Source organism: Trachemys scripta, chromosome 6, assembly GCF_013100865.1.
Source record: "Trachemys scripta elegans isolate TJP31775 chromosome 6, CAS_Tse_1.0, whole genome shotgun sequence".
NCBI lineage: Eukaryota > Metazoa > Chordata > Testudines > Emydidae > Trachemys > Trachemys scripta.
The window spans coordinates 41,971,177-41,990,265 of NC_048303.1; the positions used below are offsets into that span (position 1 = coordinate 41,971,177).

General features: G+C 44.1%; 1 protein-coding gene across 2 annotated transcripts in view; it reads left to right on the forward strand.

Moving 5' to 3' along the window:
- The window catches only part of AP3B1 (adaptor related protein complex 3 subunit beta 1), a 282,184-nt gene that overhangs the window by 21,559 nt on the left and 241,536 nt on the right, over window positions 1-19,089 (forward strand). Inside the window, exons 1-2 of one of the 2 annotated variants that reach the window (XM_034773779.1) lie at window positions 5,521-5,539; window positions 14,143-14,218. In XM_034773779.1, the coding sequence (XP_034629670.1) occupies window positions 14,162-14,218 (57 nt within the window). In that variant the 5' untranslated portion in view covers window positions 5,521-5,539; window positions 14,143-14,161. Of the gene's footprint in view, window positions 1-5,520; window positions 5,540-14,142; window positions 14,219-19,089 lie in introns of those variants that run through there. The other variant, XM_034773780.1, reaches the window with a different exon arrangement.

The window sequence follows — 19,089 nt, forward strand, 5'->3', positions numbered from 1 at the left end:
AGCAAGTTATGACTTCAATACTGTGTATACGTAGTACATAACTGAATCACAGTACTAATGCAGATTTCCACTTCAAAACAAAGGGTTTTTGCCCTTAAATGTTGTGATGATTCACTAAGTGTCAACATAATTCCCTAAAACAAAACAAAACGGTCATTAAAGAACACTTGAGTTAAATATGTTTGCTATCAATAATTTTTTTTCAAATTGCAGTTTTGATGTGGTTCACAGAAGTTAACTTCTAATTCTGCCTGTATGGAAGAAAGCATTAGGAGTAACTAGGCTTTTAGGAGTTTGACAGTCAACTTTTGTATGACTTCATGTATCTAGTAATACTTGATGTACCTGTTATCTTCTGGCTTAAAATTTCAGACAGAGCAGTAGTTTTGTCTGGCAATGTGTTAATACTGAGTTCTGCTTAGTTCTGTTTTGGGATGCCGCACCAAACATCAAACTTCTTGAGCATAACTAAAAGGCCATGTTAGGTATTTAGTTATCCTTGGAATTTGATTTCAGGTGGCCTCTGCATAAATCCTTGGTAACTTTGATTACATTTCTTTTGAAATATACAGTATCTAGAAGCCTTTCAGAAGGAAAACAATCAATTTGTGATTATCAAGACTGATTCTAGATCAGTCTCACTCCTCATTGCGGCATCAAGCTGCAAGTTCCATTTCTGTTAGGCACTGATAGGGAATAAGATAAGAGATTGCCTTCATGAACAGGGTCCTGGAAACGTCTAGATGGTAGTTCTTATTCTTGTTTATATTACAATAGCACCCAGAGGACCAGTTGGGGTCTTGGCCTCATTGTATCATACACGGTACAAACACATAAGTCTGTTTCTGAAGGAGACAAATCTTAAAAAGCATGCGCTTAAAAGCTGGAGCTCACAAAGATAGACAATTGTACAAGAAAGTGAGGAGGAATCGTGGCCCCTCCACTTTGAGAAATTTTTGAACTTTGGATCAAATGTCCTATGACTACGTTTTTAGTCATGGGTATTTTTAGTAAAAGTCATGGACAGGTCACGGGCAGTAAACAAAAATTCATGACCCTGTGGCCTGTCCATGACTTACTATATTGTATACCCGTAACAAATACTTGGGCCAGGGGGCTGCTGGTGCTCTGGGGGAGTGCCACAGGTGCTGGGGCAGGGTGGCCCGGGACCCCCGCTGGTATGTGTGTGGGGCACAGCCCAGGATCTCCGCTGGTGCTGGGGGGGCGGGGTGGGGAGCAGCATGGGGCCCAGTAACCCCACTGGTGCTGGGGAGGGTTGGCGGGGCTGGCAGGCTCCCTACCTGGCTCTGTGCAGTGCCCCAGAAGCAGCCGGCATGTCCCTGCTGCTCCTAGGGGGAAGGAAGGTCAGGGGGCCCCCGCCACAAGCTCTGGCTCTGCAATCCCCATTGGCCAGGAACCACAGCCAATGGGACCTGCGGGGGTGGTGCCTGCAGGCAGGGGCAGCGCACAGAGCCCCCTTGCCTCTCTGCCTAGGAGCTGCAGGGATATGCTGGCTGCTTTTGGGGAGCCCCCCGAGGTAAGCGCCGCCCGGCACCCCTGCCCCAGCCCTGAGCCCCCCCCCCCCACTCAAACTGCTGCTAGGGTGTGGGGGTGCGGTGGCCTGAGACTGCCCCAGCAGTGGCTGGTGCAACTGGGCCAGGCAACCCCGGAGCCACCCACATCGGCTGCTGCAGAAGTCACAGAAAACTACGGAATCCGTGACCTCTGTGAAAGACATGCTGCCTTACCTGTAAGTATGCTAAAAGAGGGTGTGCCGAAACACATTTCTACTGAAGAGATAAGTGTGTCATGAAAGGGAGTGAAAACAGAGGCACCTCAGGGTGAACTCATTTCTTTCAATTTAACCTAAGCCACCCTCACTTCTCTTTTAACTGCCTAGCTATAAAACCAAACCTCTAAGCCTGTAAGCAATAAAGATTTGGGAAGGTCTTAGGGCCCTATTTTCTATATTATGATGATATAAAGTTAATGCTTAGTTTAGCACTTAAATGCCATTTTGATAGGAGACACAGCAACACCAGAGGGAAGGGTCCATATTCTGAGTTATGGTTTATCTATACGAACACACCAAAAATCATTCAGTGTAAGTCAAAAAGCAATTTTGTAGTGATAGGGACAGAAGACTGTCAATCTAATGTAAATTTAGGACTGCTACTATCTTGCTTAGGTTAATCCTTTTCATCCATGAAACTAGCAGGTCTGACCATCTTTAAAGCCTAGTTTAACTGAACCGACTGGAGACTAACTTCCCCTGGATAACTGGAGAATAGTTTGGAATTCCGGGTACTAAACTTTCAGCGACTAGACAATGTTGAGGAAAGAACATGGGCAAATGTGAGGGGCAGATGTATCAGGAACAGGGTTTAGATTTTTCTGAAGTATATTTACAGATTAATTACCATAAGTCAGCATAGTCTGTGCAATGGGGAGGAGGACATGCTTTGGGATCAACATAGAAAGGCTATTTTATGGGTCGGCAACCTTTTAGAAGTGGTGTGCCGAGTCTTCATTTATTCATTCTCATTTAAGGTTTCGCGTGCCAGTAATACATTTTAACAAATATAGTGCCCATCTATAAAAAGGGAAATAAAAACAACTCAGGAAACTACAGACCAGTTAGTTTAACTTCTGTGCCAGGGAAGATAATGGAGCAAGTAATTAAGGAAATCATCTGCAAACACTTGGAAGGTGGTAAGGTGTTAGGGAACAGCCAGCATGGATTTGTGAAGAACAAATCATGTCAAACCAATCTGATAGCTTTCTTTGATAGGATAACGAGCCTTGTGGATAAGGGTGAAGCGGTGGATGTGGTATACCTAGACTTTAGTAAGGCATTTGATACGGTCTCGCATGATATTCTTATCAATAAACTAGGCAAATACAAATTAGATGGGGCTACTATAAGGTGGGTGCATAACTGGCTGGATAACCGTACTCAGAGAGTTGTTGTTAATGGTTCCCAATCCTGCTGGAAAGGCGTAACGAGTGGGGTACCGCAGGGGTCTGTTTTGGGACCGGCTCTGTTCAATATCTTCATCAACGACTTAGATATTGGCATAGAAAGTACGCTTATTAAGTTTGCGGATGATACCAAACTGGGAGGGATTGCAACTACTTTGGAGGACAGGGTCATAATTCAAAATGATCTGGACAAATTGGAGAAATGGTCTGAGTTAAACAGGATGAAGTTTAACAAAGACAAATGCAAAGTGCTCCACTTAGGAAGGAAAAATCAATTTCACACATACAGATTGGGAAAAGACTGTCTAGGAAGGAGTACGGCAGAAAGGGATCTAGGGGTTATAGTGGACCACAAGCTAAATATGAGTCAACAGTGTGATGCTGTTGCAAAAAAAGCAAACATGATTCTGGGATGCATTAACAGGTGTGTTGTGAGCAAGACACGAGAAGTCATTCTTCCGCTCTACTCTGCTCTGGTTAGGCCTCAGCTGGAGTATTGTGTCCAGTTCTGGGCGCCGCATTTTAAAAAAGATGTGGAGAAATTGGAAAGGGTCCAAAGAAGAGCAACAAGAATGATTAAAGGTCTTGAGAATATGACCTATGAAGGAAGGCTGAAAGAACTGGGTTTGTTTAGTTTGGAAAAGAGAAGACTGAGAGGGGACATGATAGCAGTTTTCAGGTATCTAAAAGGGTGTCATAAGGAGGAGGGAGAGAACTTGTTCACCTTAGCCTCTAAGGATAGAACCAGAAACAATGGGTTTAAACTGCAGCAAGGGAGGTCTAGGTTGGACATTAGGAAAAAGTTCCTAACTGTCAGGGTGGTTAAACACTGGAACAAATTGCCTAGGGAGGTTGTGGAATCTCCGTCTCTGGAGATATTTAAGAGTAGGTTAGATAAATGTCTATCAGGGATGGTCTAGACAGTATTTGGTCCTGCCATGCGGGCAGGGGACTGGACTCGATGACCTCTCGAGGTCCCTTCCAGTCCTATAATCTATGAATCTATGAAATTTTTAGAAGGTCTCTTTCTATCAGTCTAAAATATATAACTAAACTATTGTATGTAAAGTAAATAAGGGTTTTTAAAATGTTTAAGAAGCTTCCTTTAAAATTAAATTAAAATGCAGAGCCCATGGACTGGTGGCCAGGACCTGGGCAGTGTGAGTGCCACTGAAAATCAGCTCGCATGCCGTCTTCGGCACACGTGCCATAGGTTGCCTACCCCTGGGCTATATCCTTCAGAGAAGGGACTTTCTACTTTTGATTTAAAAAATAATGATAATTCTGGTAACATCTAGCCGCCCCAATCAGCCTCTGCATCCTATTATGCTAGGAATGCCAAGAACCAAAAAGCATAAAAGGGATGAGGGGGTAGGGAAAGGACTGAGACTTGGTCAAAAATGAAAATAGTATTTAGAGTTTTAAAGGTAACTTAGCCCTTCTGGTACATAGATAGTTAGAAATCACTGGAAATGCTAAGGTATACTTATGTATTGAATTAAAGCAGTGTCAAAAAAGTTATACTGTAGTTCTAGAATATTTTTGTGTGTAGTTTCTTATGTGGATTTTAAAACTTTTGAATTTCTCTTTTCTTCGACAAAAGTCATCAGTGTTTGTTCCATATTCTTCCTACTTGTGGTGTAACAGAAAGCTGGCACTAGGCATAAGCAGACGAAGCAATTGCTTAGGGCCTCGAGCAGCTCCAGAGGGCACCCTATTAATTATTAGTAAGAGGTAGGGGTGTGTTCCCGTTTGGGGTCTCCAGTGGGGTAGCACCAGTATAACAGCAAGTTGACTGAGGTAAAGGTTAAGTGTGTTGCACAGGGAGTTACTAATGCAGCTTAGTTTCCAGTAATGAGGAATGTGTCTCTCTAACTTTTTTGGTTACTAGGCTAAAAGTTACCATGAGTTGACACAGCTGTGCAGTCATCTGTACGTTCCTTTGATACTGGGAAGTGGACATGAATCATATGAATGTTATTTGTCAAATTTCATGAACTGAAGAAAGCATTGCTTCAGAATAATTAATGAACACAAAAATGTGAGGCTTGTGTTAGGCTTTTTTAGGGGGTTTGATTAAAGAACTGAAGTATTTGAATTTTCTAATTTCTGAGGTGGTGCAAATACCACTGCATTGTACAGCAACTGATAAAATGGAAGGCTGTAAAGTAATTGCCATGTATCATTGTTTGTTGAAGTCAGCTGATAAGACACATTCTTGGAGGGAAATGACCTTTGAGATTTATATAGAATCTTTTAAAAATTAAAACAGTGAAGGGCGTGGGTATCTTGTTACATCACAAGAATTTTTTTTTAATTAGACTTCAGTATTGGTTGGTGTATGTAGGCTAAGTTAGCTGAGTGCTGATTTCTTTTCTAAACTTGAGAGAATGGAGCAAGGCTCACTACTGGCTAAAATTAGTGAGGCTTCCTGCAATATTAGATCTGTCCTTGAAATGGCAGGGAGCCTCCAAGTTACTCTGAAACCAGAGCCTAGTGTAGAGGAAAGAGAGCTTGCCAATGCAGCTGCTGATCAATATGAGCAAAATCTCACTGTGTAAGTATCTAATGCTTGCTAATCTTTTCCTTCCACTCTCAATTTCAATGCAAACGTAAAATGCAGTCTAACTAGATAAGCAATTTCAAACTTACATTGGCTTACTTGGTTTTTCTTAATTTTAACAGTTAATACAAAAACACCATTTCCAGATAACATAATCAAATACCATATATGTTTTGAAGTTTCTGAAGAATGAAGCAGCACCACACTGAAAAAAGAAACTTGGGGAGTACGAAGTCTTCATCTTTAGTTTCTATGGAATTTATGAATTGGCTTGCATCTTCTTTCTGTTTGCATGCTAGAATATTTTCATTTTGGTGTGTGTCCAGAGCACTTCTACTTCTAGAGGATACTGTTATGTTACACAGCAGTACAGAAGTTTGCAGTGAAGGCAGCAGTGCATGAGAATACTATCAGACTCTGATCAGCTAAATTGTGAATGATGTAGCCCCCCTACAAATACTGTTCATGCTATCATCCCTAGGTTTGACCCAGCCATTCCTGTCTACTATATCTGGACTCTCCAAGCCCAAATCTCACATTTGTGTCCCCAGAACTTGCATTCCTACTTTCTTTGCTTGTTGCGTAATAATTTTGATGCATCCTAAAAAGAATTCTGGGGCTTGTTATTGGTGGATCAAATGCACGAGTATGAATATAGCCACTTAATTTTGGGGGACATTTAATGGTGCTGCAGTGAGTCAGACAACTGGAAAATACAGCTAAATAGCAGAAAAACTTTTTTTACAGTATATTTTCTTTTTCATTAGAATAAGCATGTTGGTAAATGTGAGGGACTCCAGTTTGTTCAAAGTTGTGATGTGAATGCTTAAATCTGTATTAGGCTTGTTGATTTTTCATAGTAAATCATTTTTCATGAAACACTTAAATCAGGGGTTCTCAAACTTTTGTATTGGTGACCCCTTTCACACAGCAAGCCTCTGAATGCGACACCCCCCCCTTATAAATTAAAAACACTTCTTAAAAATATTTAACACTATTTTAAATGCTGGAGTCTGGGTTAGAGGCTGACAGCTCGTGACCCCCCCATGTAATAACTTTGCAACCCCCAGTTTGAGAACCCCTGACTTAAATTCTCTGAAAAGTAATGACTTCATGTGGAAGCTGACAAAAATTAATCTCCTGCTAGTACTGTTTTTGTCTCCTGGCTCCGTAAAGATCCAGGCTCTTATTTCTGTGGAGATTTTCTGACTAGTGTACTGTTTTTGGTTTTAAGAACAAACTTGCAAAAGGCATTTCTCTGACTAAATGGGTCATAGTAACTACTGTTGTTGAGTTAAAGCATTAAAGTGAATCTCCCTTGCCAGAAATGGGTAAAACGATATCTAAGGCCTTGTCTACATACCAAGTTTTGTCGCCAAAAACTGACTTTTGTCGACCAAACTGCGTGTGCGTATACACTGTGATGTGACTTTTGTTGGAAAAAATGCCCGGTTTTGGTGACTAATACATTCACCCCAATGAGAGACTTGCATCTTTTTCCTCTACATTTTTCTCAACGAAGTGCCAGTGTAGACACCACACTTGATTTCATCACTTTAATTGGCCTCCAGCAGATGTCCCACAATGCCCATCATGACCACTCTGGTTAGCTGTTTGAACTCCACTACCCTGCATGTAAATGACCATCCTTCCCACCCTCCTTAGAAGCCCCGGGAATTTTTGAAATTCCATTTCCTGTTTGCTTGGCGGCGTGGAGAGGTCTCATTGTATTTTCCAAGGTGAACATGGCGGATTATCGCAGCAAACACTCTTCTGCTTGGAGTACTGCAGAGCTGTTGGATCTGATCAGTATATAGGGAGAGGAGGTTGTGCAGTCCCAGCTGCGCTTGAGCCATACGAATTGGGATACCTACAGGCACATTTCTCGAGGTTTGTGCGAAAAGGACTATGATCGGGACACACTGCAGTGCAGAGCGAAGATAACAGTGCTGAGGCAGGTGTACCATAAGGTGATTGAGCCAAACCGTCGCTCTGGTGCTTCACCTAAGACCTGCCAGTTCTATAAGAAGCTGGATGCTATCCTCTGTGGCGACCCCACCTCCATTGCTAAGAGGCCTGTGGATGCTTCAGAGGGAATGAAGGCAGCGCAAAGAGAACTTAACCCGGAGGATGAAATTATTGATCAAGAGGTGGAGTTAGAGGAGGATGTGCATCTCCTGGTAGGGTTGCCCAGTGAGGCAGGCAGCCAGGAACTGTTCTCCACTCCAGAGGGGTCTAGCCAGTCTCAGCAGTTGCTCTCTGGGGAGCAAGAAGCAGGAGGTGAGATGCCTTGTAAGTGGCTGTGGCTTGTGTAGTGCAGAGGTGGATTCAGAGTATAGAAATGTGAGAGGCTGGCTGTGTTTCTGTGAGGTGGACATTTCCCTGTGTAGCTAATCATTGCGGTGGAACAGGGTGTTGATGCCTGTCAAGCTCTCACGGGAATCCTCCAGAGAGGTCTCCAGGAAAGTTTCCTGGAGGTACTCAGTAATCCACTGCCAAAGGTTCCATGGCAGAGCAGCTTTGAAACTTTCCTGCGACGTTTGGCAATCACTTGTGCAGGGACCAAAGCACCACATAGGCAAGCAGCATAGGGAGCAGGGCAGAAGCCATAAGATGTACCCTCATTTCCCTGCTTATCTTTAGCAGTGAGATGTTGGCTAGAATGACCACTGCCTGTAGAAAAGTGTGGCAGAATTTTAGAATTTTTTCCATAGATTGCACCACAACCCTTGCAGAGAGTGTGTGCTCTTTTTCCCCCATGTGGAGCGCCCCCCCCTCAACATTCACCAGGCTTTGGCTGTTCACGGAGATGTGTGCCTGGCTAGGGTCAGTTTGAAAGTGATTGCAATGTTGCAAAAGGTGTATTTAACTGAAATGTTACAAGGCTGTGTGTGAATTTAACAATCCTGTTCAGTGCATTGTCCCCTGTGCTTCACCAGATGTGGCTTTCAGGAACACCCCACGCACCCCTGCCAAGTGTCTCTGCCAGATAAGAAAGCGCCCAAGATGCAGCGAAGAAGACATGTTCTTCTTCAAGTGCTTGTTCATGTAAATTCCAATCAGGTGTGCCTGCGCTGCATGCACGACAGCCGGAAGATTTCCCCCTAGCAGTATCCATAGGGTCGGCCTGGGCGACCCCGGGAGTTGCGCCCTCATGGTGCCCAAAATAGGGCCCTGCCGGCCTAGCACCCCCTTAGTTCCTTCTTACCACCTGTGATGGCTAGCTGGAACTCCCCGTTGCTCTTGCCTCGGCAAGCACATGTTCTTCGCAGTGCCCTTTTTAGTGTTTATAGTAGTAGTGCAGTTCTTATTTGTATAGTTAATGTAAATAGTTTCATAAGTTTCCTTTGGGGGGATTTTCCCGCCGCGTCCCCCCCATGTTTCTGTGGCACCGGGCCATGCCTCTGTCCCCGGGCTTTAAGACTATGGCAGGTCTATGCCCAGAAGTGACCCGCACACTTCAAGCTTGAAGTGTCTCAGTGAGGGTAACTTTAGAGAGTGTTGTAAAATCTGCAGAGGGTTCTGCCCTAGAACCTTAAAGGACAGAGATCAGCGCCTCCAGATTTTGCTCATGGAAGCAGCAGTTTGGCCTCAGTCAGAACCTGGCGCAGGGGAGCAAGCCCCAAGCACCATTTCATTGGTTCACAGTGCGCCAGCACTCTCAGCGCATGAGCCAGTGCCAAGGAAGGACTCCTCTAGAGACCCTTGGCACTGCCATGGCGCCACACACAGAACCCAGACCTCTGTGAGGCACCGCTCTCAATCCCTGGTGCCCCAGAAAAAGCATGGGCATTGGTAGTCTCTGAGTCCTTCGGCCACCGCTCACACATTTGGCTCTGGGGATTTCTCTGGTGACCCAGGTGACCTGCATACCGGTGTTGGTTCCCACGCCTATGGTGCCAACTGCGGCGCTGGAGGTCCTTATGCTCGGGACCCGAGAGGGGTCGAGGGCATAGAGCAGGCTCCTGTACCGCTCAACCTCCCATCTTCCTCCTCTCCGGATGAGGCGGTGGCTGGCACATCAACAGCCCCAGCCCTGGAGGACACCAGGGTCTTACAGCAGCTGCTGAGACGGGTGGCCCAGATCCTCAATATTGAAACAGAGGAGGTGGTGGAGGAGACCGACCCAATGGTTGCTATCCTTTTCTCTCCCGGGCCATCCCGTGTTGTGCTGCTGCTGATCAAAACCATTAGTGAAGCCACTAAGACGCTGGGGCAGACCCCGTCCTCGTTGCCGCCCACCATGAAAATGTCTGAGTGGAGATACTTTGTCCCCCTCAAGGGAGTATGAACAGCTATATATGTGCCCCCTGCTGGACTCCCTGGTAGTGGAACCTCAGGGGTTCTCCCTGAAAAGTTGAGAGGCCAAAAAGTTGGACCTTTTTGGGAGAAAGGTTTACTCGACAGGGGGGTTGCAACTCAGTATACATGTGGGGCCTTGGCAAAGCTTACTGAACTCCTGCCCCTGGACTCTCACACAGAATTTTCCATGCTAGTAGAGGAGGGTAATCTAATTTCCTGTGTGTGTCTGCAAGAAGCTTGGACACAGCAGATGTGGCTTCCTGCACCATGGTGACTGGAGTGGCCATGAGGGGGAGTTCCTGACTGCAGGTCTCTGGCCCTCCTGTATGAGGTCCAGCTAACCATCCAGGACCTCCTCTTTGAGGGTCAGACTTTATTTTCAGAAAAGACTGACTCTTGCCTCCACAGCCTCAAGGATTCTAGGGCCACTCTAAAGTCCCTTGGCCTTCATACTCCTGTCAACCAGCAGAGGCGTTTTAGACCACAGCCCCCGCCAAGGAGTTAGCAGCCTCAGAATAGGCAGCAGGGTTCATGCAGGAGATGCTAGAAAGAGACCTCATCCTTCCTTTGGCCTGGGCTCTGGCCAGTATAAACCATCCTCAGGCCAAAAACAGACCTTTTGAAGGTGCACATGAGGATGGCGCACCAATGCAAAGACTTGATCCGTCCCACCTTACCTTTTCGTCCCATCTATCCCCTTTCTATTCTGCATGGGCCCATATCACATCGGACTGTTGGGTGCTCCGCACGGTATCAAATTCTCTACCCTCCCGCCCTACCACCCCCCTTCTTCGTCCCTCTTCAGGGACCCTTTTCACAAGCAACTCCTTGTACAGGAGGTACACACTCCTATCGCTGGGGACAGTGGAAGAGGTTCCTCAGGAGCAGAAAGGCAAGGGCTTTTATTCCCGGTATTTCCTAATACTGAAAGCCAAAGGTGTGCTCAGGCCCATCCTAGACCTGCAAAGGCTTGACAAGTTCATGCGGAAACTCAAGTTCCGCATAGTTTCTTTAGGCTCCATCATCCCCTCCTTGGATCCAGGAGACTGGTACACCTCCCTCGACTTGAAGGCCGCATACTTTCATATAGCAATCACAGCCCCACAGAAGGTACCTCAGGCTTGTGATCAGCCCCAGCTATTACCAGTTCATAGTCCTCCTGTTTGGCCTCTCAGCAGTGCCGCGTGTGTTTACCAAGCATATGGCAGTCATGACCGCCTTTCTGCACAGGTGGCAGGCACAGGTGTTTCTGTATCTCGACGACTGGCTGATCAAGGGCTGCTCCAGGGCTCAAGTGGAATAACAAGTCGACTTCATAAGAACGACTTTTGGTTAACTGAACCTTTTCGTGAACGTGGGAAAATCAATGCTATCCCCCGTTCAGTGTCCCCGATTCAGTGGATAGAATTTATAGGGGTGGTACTGGTCTTGATGTAGGCCAGGACATACCTCCCTGCTGCATGCTGCACCCTTCCTGCACCCCGACCCCCTGCCCTGAGCACCCCACCACTTCTTGCACCCCTGCCCTGAACCCCTGCCGCACCCTGCCCCCTGACCCCCTGCTGCACCCCTCACCTCTCCTGCACCCCACACCCAAACTCCCTGCCCTGAGCCCCCGCCACACCCCTCCTGAACCCTCTGGGGGCAGGGAGTGGGTGGAGTTGGGGTGGGGATTTCAGGGAAGGGGTTGGAATGGGTGCAGGGCAGGAGCGGGGCTGCATGGAAGGGGTGCAGTGGGGGCGGGGCCTAGGGCGGGGGGGAGAGGGAGATGTCAGTAGTGCGGCCCTCGGGCTTGAGACCCCTGGTTTATGCCCTTCTCTGAAGTGGGACCCCATGGTCAAGTGCTGAGCCTCAGTAATCTTAAGAATACCCTTTCCCAGAGCTCCATCTTTGTGGGCACTCTGGTTTATAATTTATCCCTGCAGGGGGAAGCATGATAGTTTAAACAAATACAGACTCTGTAGAAAGATTTCTGAAACAATCAGTTTACTTGAGACTGCACAAAAGATAGATGTGTGCAAAATAAGAAACACCTGTGCATAATTCCCTGCCTCAGTTTCCTCATCACTCTTCAGTGTTTTTTGGGATTTGGGTCAATGTCTTTTCAGGGTTCCAAGTCCCCTTTTCTGGTCTGCAATCCACCAGTTATGGCTGCTCCTTCAAATCATGGAGTCTCCTCCCTGATCCCTGCAGCTACCTTTCTTCAGCCAACAATCAAAAAGCTCCCTCTCCTTCTGAAACGTGCCACTTTGTGTTCCCCTTTGTCGAACCTCTCAGTTTATGTGGTTTTAAAGGGCTGTACTTATACTTCTGTTTTTTTGTTCCTCTTTTGTGAATTTTCTACTCCACGTCTCTGGAAGAGAAAGGAGAGACCTGCTTTCACCTCGGTTGTAGCTACCCCTTTGTTCTGCCAGGGCCTGACATATTCGCTTCTTGATAATCCTTAGTAACGGTCTCATTTAGAGGCATGCAGTATAGTTGTAGCCATGTTGGTGCCAGGATATTAACGAGACAAGATGGGTGAGGTAATATATTTTTTTTTTTATTAGACCAACTTCTGTTGGTGAGAGAGACCAGCTTTTGAGCCACAGGGAGCTCTTCTTCAAGGAGAGAAGTACTCCCTGCCTCACAACAAAATGCATAGTGGAATAGATAGATTAGCATAAATAGTTAGCACCATTAGGGACCATTCAAGGTAGAGTGGCCTGTTAACACCTCTGCAGTCAGGACAAACATGGGGGGTCAGTGGGTTACAGATTGTTGTAATAAGTCAGAAATCCAGAAATCTCTGTTCAGTCCATGATTTTTGGTGTCTAGCAGAGTAATGAATTTAAGCGCCCAGGCTCGTCTTTTGAAAGCTTTGTGCAGGTTTCCTTTGTGAAAAGTGTTCACTTACATGTGATAGGATGTTTTTGTGTTTTATCATTTTCCTGTGGGATTTCATTCAAGAGCATAGCGGTTGTCTGGTTTCATCCCATAGTTGTTGGTGGCATTTAATGCACTGGATGAGGTGTACCACATTTTGTGATAGGCATGTGTAGGATACATGGATCTTGAAAGGTGTTTTGTGGGGGATGTCGATCATTGTAGCAGTGGAGATATGTCTGCAGGTTTTGTACCTGTTCTGGCAGGGTATGGTGCCACTTTGAGTTGGTGTATCTTGGTCTGTGGGGAGCCTGTTTGAAGGCCAGAAGTGGGTGTTTAGGAAAGATTTATTTCAGGATATGGACCCTATCAAGTATGGGTTGTAGTTGTTTGATGATGCCCTGTGTGGGTTCTGTTATGGGGTGCTAGGTGACAACTAAGAGTGTGTGTGGTCAAAGGGCATTTTGTTTCTGTATTGAAGCTGATTCTCTCGGGGTATTTGAATGGCCCATTTGTTCAGAAGTTGACGCTTGGGCACCTCTTGTGCTAAGGAGACACACAGGAGTTTCTCTGGAAAGAGGTTTACTTACTCAATGTTACTTGATATCAAGGAGTTAATTGAGTCACACATTTTCATAAAACTTCTCATGTTTGTCATATTTTCTGAAGGGAAAATGGGTGTGTGTGGTGATGGAGGGGGACTGCAAATCAATGGAGTCTGGAAGGGTGGCGAATACTTGGTAATGGAGTAGGGAGCTGGTCTCCAGTTGAAATCCAGACTAGAGGGAAAATTAGTCTGGTGTTTCTACAGTATTTTAAATTAGGTGGTCATTATAGATCCTAGAAGAGGAGGTATCAACATCAGACAACCAGATGTGGTGCTAATTAACATCCTTATTGGCAACTTTTGCAAAGAGGCTGGTGACTAATTTGAACTATCCTATCATCTTGAGTTGGGCCTATTAGTCAAGGGTGAGGCCCGCTGGCCGATTAGTGATGAGGAATCCCGTGCTTTTGCTAGAGTTCAACAAATATTTTGGCTAAAGAAGGTTTGATAGCTATGAAGAATGAATCTGTCATCTTTCAGAGTAATGGCTGGTACAATTTAAAAGGGATGGGGAACACTTTGCATCCTGTATTACTAAAATGCAGTAATAACATGTAACTAAAAACTCTTTCCCAAATTGGATGTGATGGTAACATACTAATCATCTTTCGGATCTTGATTTTGATTGTTACTTCTAGCATCATCTTTTGCTTTGTATAAGTGGCAGCTCATCTCAGAATGAATAGTTTGAGCAACAAATTTGTCCCATGTACTGACTTAACTATTTCTTCCTGCAAACCGGTTTTATAAGAACATAAAACAATGCTTTTGATTTACAGTATTGAATTTTCTAATCCTTTTTTTTTCTTCCCTTCCACTGTAGGAATGAAGACCTAAAGCAAATGTTGGAAAGTAATAAAGATTCTGCTAAGTTGGATGCTATGAAAAGAATTGTTGGGGTATGTGAAATTCAAAAAAATTTTTGTGTGTGGCCAATACATGTTGATGCTGGTTTCTCTGTGTGACTCCTTCACTACAGTATTTTAATATGTAAATGGTTTGAAAAGCTAGGGTGAAGGGCTATTTTCTTTAAATATCAAGATGGAAAATTTAAAATGGATACAAGTACACAAATATTTCAATGACAGATGTGTGTAATGTTTCTATAAATTTGTAGAGCTATGATATAAAAATGCAGGTATTGACTGTATTCTCCCTACTGTGTTAATGTCGCACAACTCCTAATTATGTCAAAGAAACAGTCCAGTTATTTTTCTCAGACCTGCAGTCTGAAAAGCTGTAGGTGTTTCTTACTTGGAGTAAACTGAGAAATATTTGAAATGTTTTTAACTTTATTTTTGTAAATGATTATCAATCCATGATGTAATTTTTTCCTAAAATATAAATACTTTTTTAAATTGACATTTGAATTTTTTGAGTGTTAAACCTGAATAACAAAAGTTTAAAAACTCGTCTGTATACCTGTACGTGAGATTCCCAAAACCGCTGAGTATAAAGAGGTTAGAACTTTTACAATGCTTTCTAAAGGTCTACATTGGTATTTACAGTTGAGGGTAAGGTTGCTCAATTGGGGGAGAGGGGGGAAATCACTTGTTCCTAGTCTAGATAAGGGCCCGGACTTCTGCATTTCCTCCTGATGGAGCGTTTGATCAAACACTGTATTGTGGAAATGCAGATGTACCCTCACCTTGATAAGGTGATGAACTATAACATCTGATCTGAATCATGGAACTAGATAACCAGCTCTGGCAGAGATCTCTGGGAGTCCAAAAAAAAAAAAAAAAAAAAAGCTAAGGTGGTTGTCAAGCTGCCTAAGGAGTAGTTAAAGAGACCAGTTTCTAAGATGTAAAGTTTTTTTTTGTTTTTTTTTTTTTATCTGTATCTGAGCCAGAGGAAGTCTATCTTGCTAGGCTTCACAAATAATCAGATGCAGTATATTCTACAAAACTGCTAGTTTCTTTTGTTTTACTACCACTTGCTCTTTTTAAAAGAGAACTACTGTTTCAATTGGTAACTTCCTGCAATCCACCTCAAAAAAGTGAATCTCTACTCCCCCAAAAAATGGTGATTAAAGGTGCTAGAGTTTCTGAAGCCTCAGCCCTCAGGGCTGGTCTGTACTACCTGCCGGATCGGCAGGTAGCGATCGATCCAGCGGGGGTCAATTTATTGCATTTAGATTTTATCGCGTCTAGATAAATCGACTGCCGAGCACTCTCCCGTCGACTCCGGTACTCCACTGGAGCAAGAGGCGCAGCCGGAGTCAGCGGGGGAGCATCAGCGGTCGACTCACCGCAGCGAAGACACTGTGGTGAGTAGAACTAAGTACGTCGACTTCAGCTACTTTAGTCACGTAGTTGAAGTTGCGTAACTTAGATCGATTTCCACCCCCCCAAGTGTAGACCAGGCCTCAGAGGCTCGGAATATCCGTCGTTTTCCATTGAGGCAAGTTGCAAAGAGCTTTATATAGGTGAACATAAGCTTTAAGGTCTAAACTGGAGGCAAGAGTTGGCAGAGGTGTAGGTGACAGTGGATGTTAAAATTATGTTGTCAAAGGCACTCTGAGCAGTCTTGTTCTGACTTTGTTGGCACTTCAGAAAGAGAGTAGTAAAACTAAGTTTACTTTCAATTAGTAAAAAAAAAAAAAAAAGAAAATAGAAATTTGATTGAATAGGGTGTTCATATCACAAGTGATGTTTTTTTATCTTCCTAATAAACATTAATGCAGTAAAAATAACTTTGAGAATCATAGAGGTTTACAAGATTACAAAGAATTGCTATTTAGGAAAATTTAGATGTATATGGCAACTAATATCTATAAATGTGTTCTGTAAAAACATATCTTAATATTTCTTTTAAAAATCTGTCTGAACCCCAAACAATCAATGTAACTTTGCAGCTTCAATCATAATCTTCCTGCTATCCTTATATTTGTCACCCCAAGGAAAAACTTTTGGAGAACAGTTGAAGCTTGCAGTGTCCTGAAAGTGGCCTGAGCCTAGATTTGGAGCTAGCAAACAAGTTCAAGTGCCTAGTACCCCTCTTGGAGAAACTTCTACTACCTGCCCCCTTACTACCATTTTAAACAAAAAATTAAAAAAAAAAAAAAAAATCCCCAAACCTGCTGCATCACATGTACAGCATCTGTCTTGAGCAGAAACTTGCACAGGACAACATACAGGCATGGAGCTCCATCCTGCATTCCTTGCAACATATTCCACTCCTGGTGCCTTCAGTAGGAGCTTTGGGTATACAAGGCATACAGGATTTGAGCTCCTAATGGCTATGCATAGCAGCTAAATTGGTGTGATTAGACCTTAGTCCTGGAAAGCCCCATTATATTCTTTTGAGCTAATGATCCATGAACTAAAGAGGATTTACACTCATCATTATGACTTAATGAGTCAAAATACATTCTTTTAAAAGACACTAAATGCATATCTACATGGTACACTGGAGCTACTATGGCTGGTCAGTTAAATAATGCAAGTTACATATATATTTTCTTGATAGGCTGTAACTATGTGGTAACAATTCAAAACCTAGATAATCAACCATATCTTTTGAACACTCCTGTCATAGCAAGTTGTTTGATGTCATAGTAGTACTAATACTTAGCTCTTGTATAGTGCTTTTCATCAGTAGATCTTGCCTCTTTAATGACTAGATGGGAACAGAATTTATTTCTTGTCTGGTCATTTGTCATTAGAACCACAGCCCTGACAGCCTACTCACCTTGTGAGGAGGACCCCTTTACATGGGCTCTTCTAGCTAAGAAACAGGACAAAGGAGGTTGCAGAAACCCACCCTTCACTGTCTCTTAGCAACTGAACATGATTTAACCTCTCCGGGATGTTCTGTTTTAAATTCCTAGTCTTAAACAACAGGGTTGTAGTAAAATAAAATTTAAGACGAGAGAGAATTGGATTAAAATAAAATGGTATGCGTGGCATCTAGCGTTCACCTCTGCAAAAGTTGGCTATATCTAGGGCTATACCAAATTCACAGCCATGAAAAACACATCACAGATGGTGAAATCCGATCTCCGCCCGTGAAATCTGGTCTTTTGTGTGCTTTTACCTTATACTATACCAATTTTATGGGGGAGACCAGAGTTTCTCAAATTGGGGGTCTCGACCCAAAAAGGAGTTGCAGAGGAGTCACAAGGTTCTTTTATGGGGGATCGTGGTATTGCCATCCTTACTTTTGTGCTGCCTTCCGAGCTGGGTGGCTAGAGAGAGCGGCTGTTGGCTGGGCATCCAGCTCTGAAGGCAGCGCCCAGCCAGCAGCAGCGCAGAAGTAAGGGTGGCAATGTCATACTATACCATCTTATTTCTGCACTGCTGCCTTCAGAGCTAGGCGGCTGCTGACTGAAGGCCCAGCTCTGTAGGCAGCAGTGCAGAAGTAAGGATGGCAATATCATACCATGCCATCCTTACTTCTGCGCTGCTGCAAGCGGCAGCACTGCCTTCAGAACTGGGTGGCCAGAGAGCAGAGGCTGCCTGCCGGAAGCCCAGCTCTAGGCAGAGCCGCCCCCAGCAGCAGCGCAGAAGTAAGGGTAATAGTATCACAACTCTCCCCCCCCCCCCGCCCTTAATGACCTTGCAAAACTCCCCCCTCCCCCCCCCCAACTTCTTTTTGGCTCAGGACCCCTACAATTACAACACCATGAAATTTCAGATTTAAATAGCTGAAATCATGAACTTTACGATTTTTAAAATACTATGACTGTGAAATTGACCAAAATGGACCATGAATTTGGTAGGGCCCTAGCTATATCTTAAATTCTCTAACATTATCCTTTCCTCTCCAGCTTGTTCTTTTTCCCCTGACCCCTTTGTAATATGCTGCATATTTGAGACATAGCTCTTGTCCTCCTCCCTTTACAGTCTGACACTCCTCCCCCCCCCCTCCTATTTTTTTAGGTATTCTAGTCATCTTATAAAGCATGTGGGTCTAAGTTACATCAACATTTCAACAATGTATAATGTTTGATCAGATAAGAACATAAGAATGGCCATACTGGGTCAGACCATGGCCCATCTAGCCCGGTATCGTGTCTTCTAATGGTGGCCGGTGCTACATGCTTCAGCGGGAATGAACAGAACAGGGCAATTATCAAGTGATCTGTCCTGTTGTCCAGTCTCAGCATCTGGCAGTCAGAGGCTTGGGGACTCCCTGAGTATTGGGTTGCATCCCTGACTATCTTGGCTAATAGTCATTGGTAGATCTATCCTCCATGAATTTATCTAATTCTTTTTTTTAACACAATTATATTTTTGGCCTTCACAACATTCCCTATCAATGAGTTCCACAGGTTGACTGTATATTGTTTGAAGAAGTACTTCCTTATGTTTGTTTTAAACCTGCTTCCTATTAATTGGGTGACCTGTAGTTCTTGTGTTATGTGAAGGGATAAATAACACTCTTTACTCCCCCCCCCCCCCACACACACACCATTCATGATTTTACAGACCTCTTGATTTTTTTTGTCTATAGTCAGGGTAAGGAGGGGGTATATGATAGCTATTGCCTGTCATCTGCCAATATTCCACTGTATAACTTTGGATTTCCTGTCTCCAGAATCTGACATTTTTGAGTGTCCATTTGATATTTTGTCCACCTTTAGTCAATCTGAGGTGTCAGGGTGACTGGATCCTGGTTTAATTGTCTCTTGTCCCTGGCTGAAGGTATTTAACCTTGGTCCATTTCCCTGTCTACCTTGCATCTGAACGTAAAAACAGAGCTCAAATATTTTTAACTTTCACATTTGTTCTACTTGACTATGAATTACTGGAGTTTAATACCTATA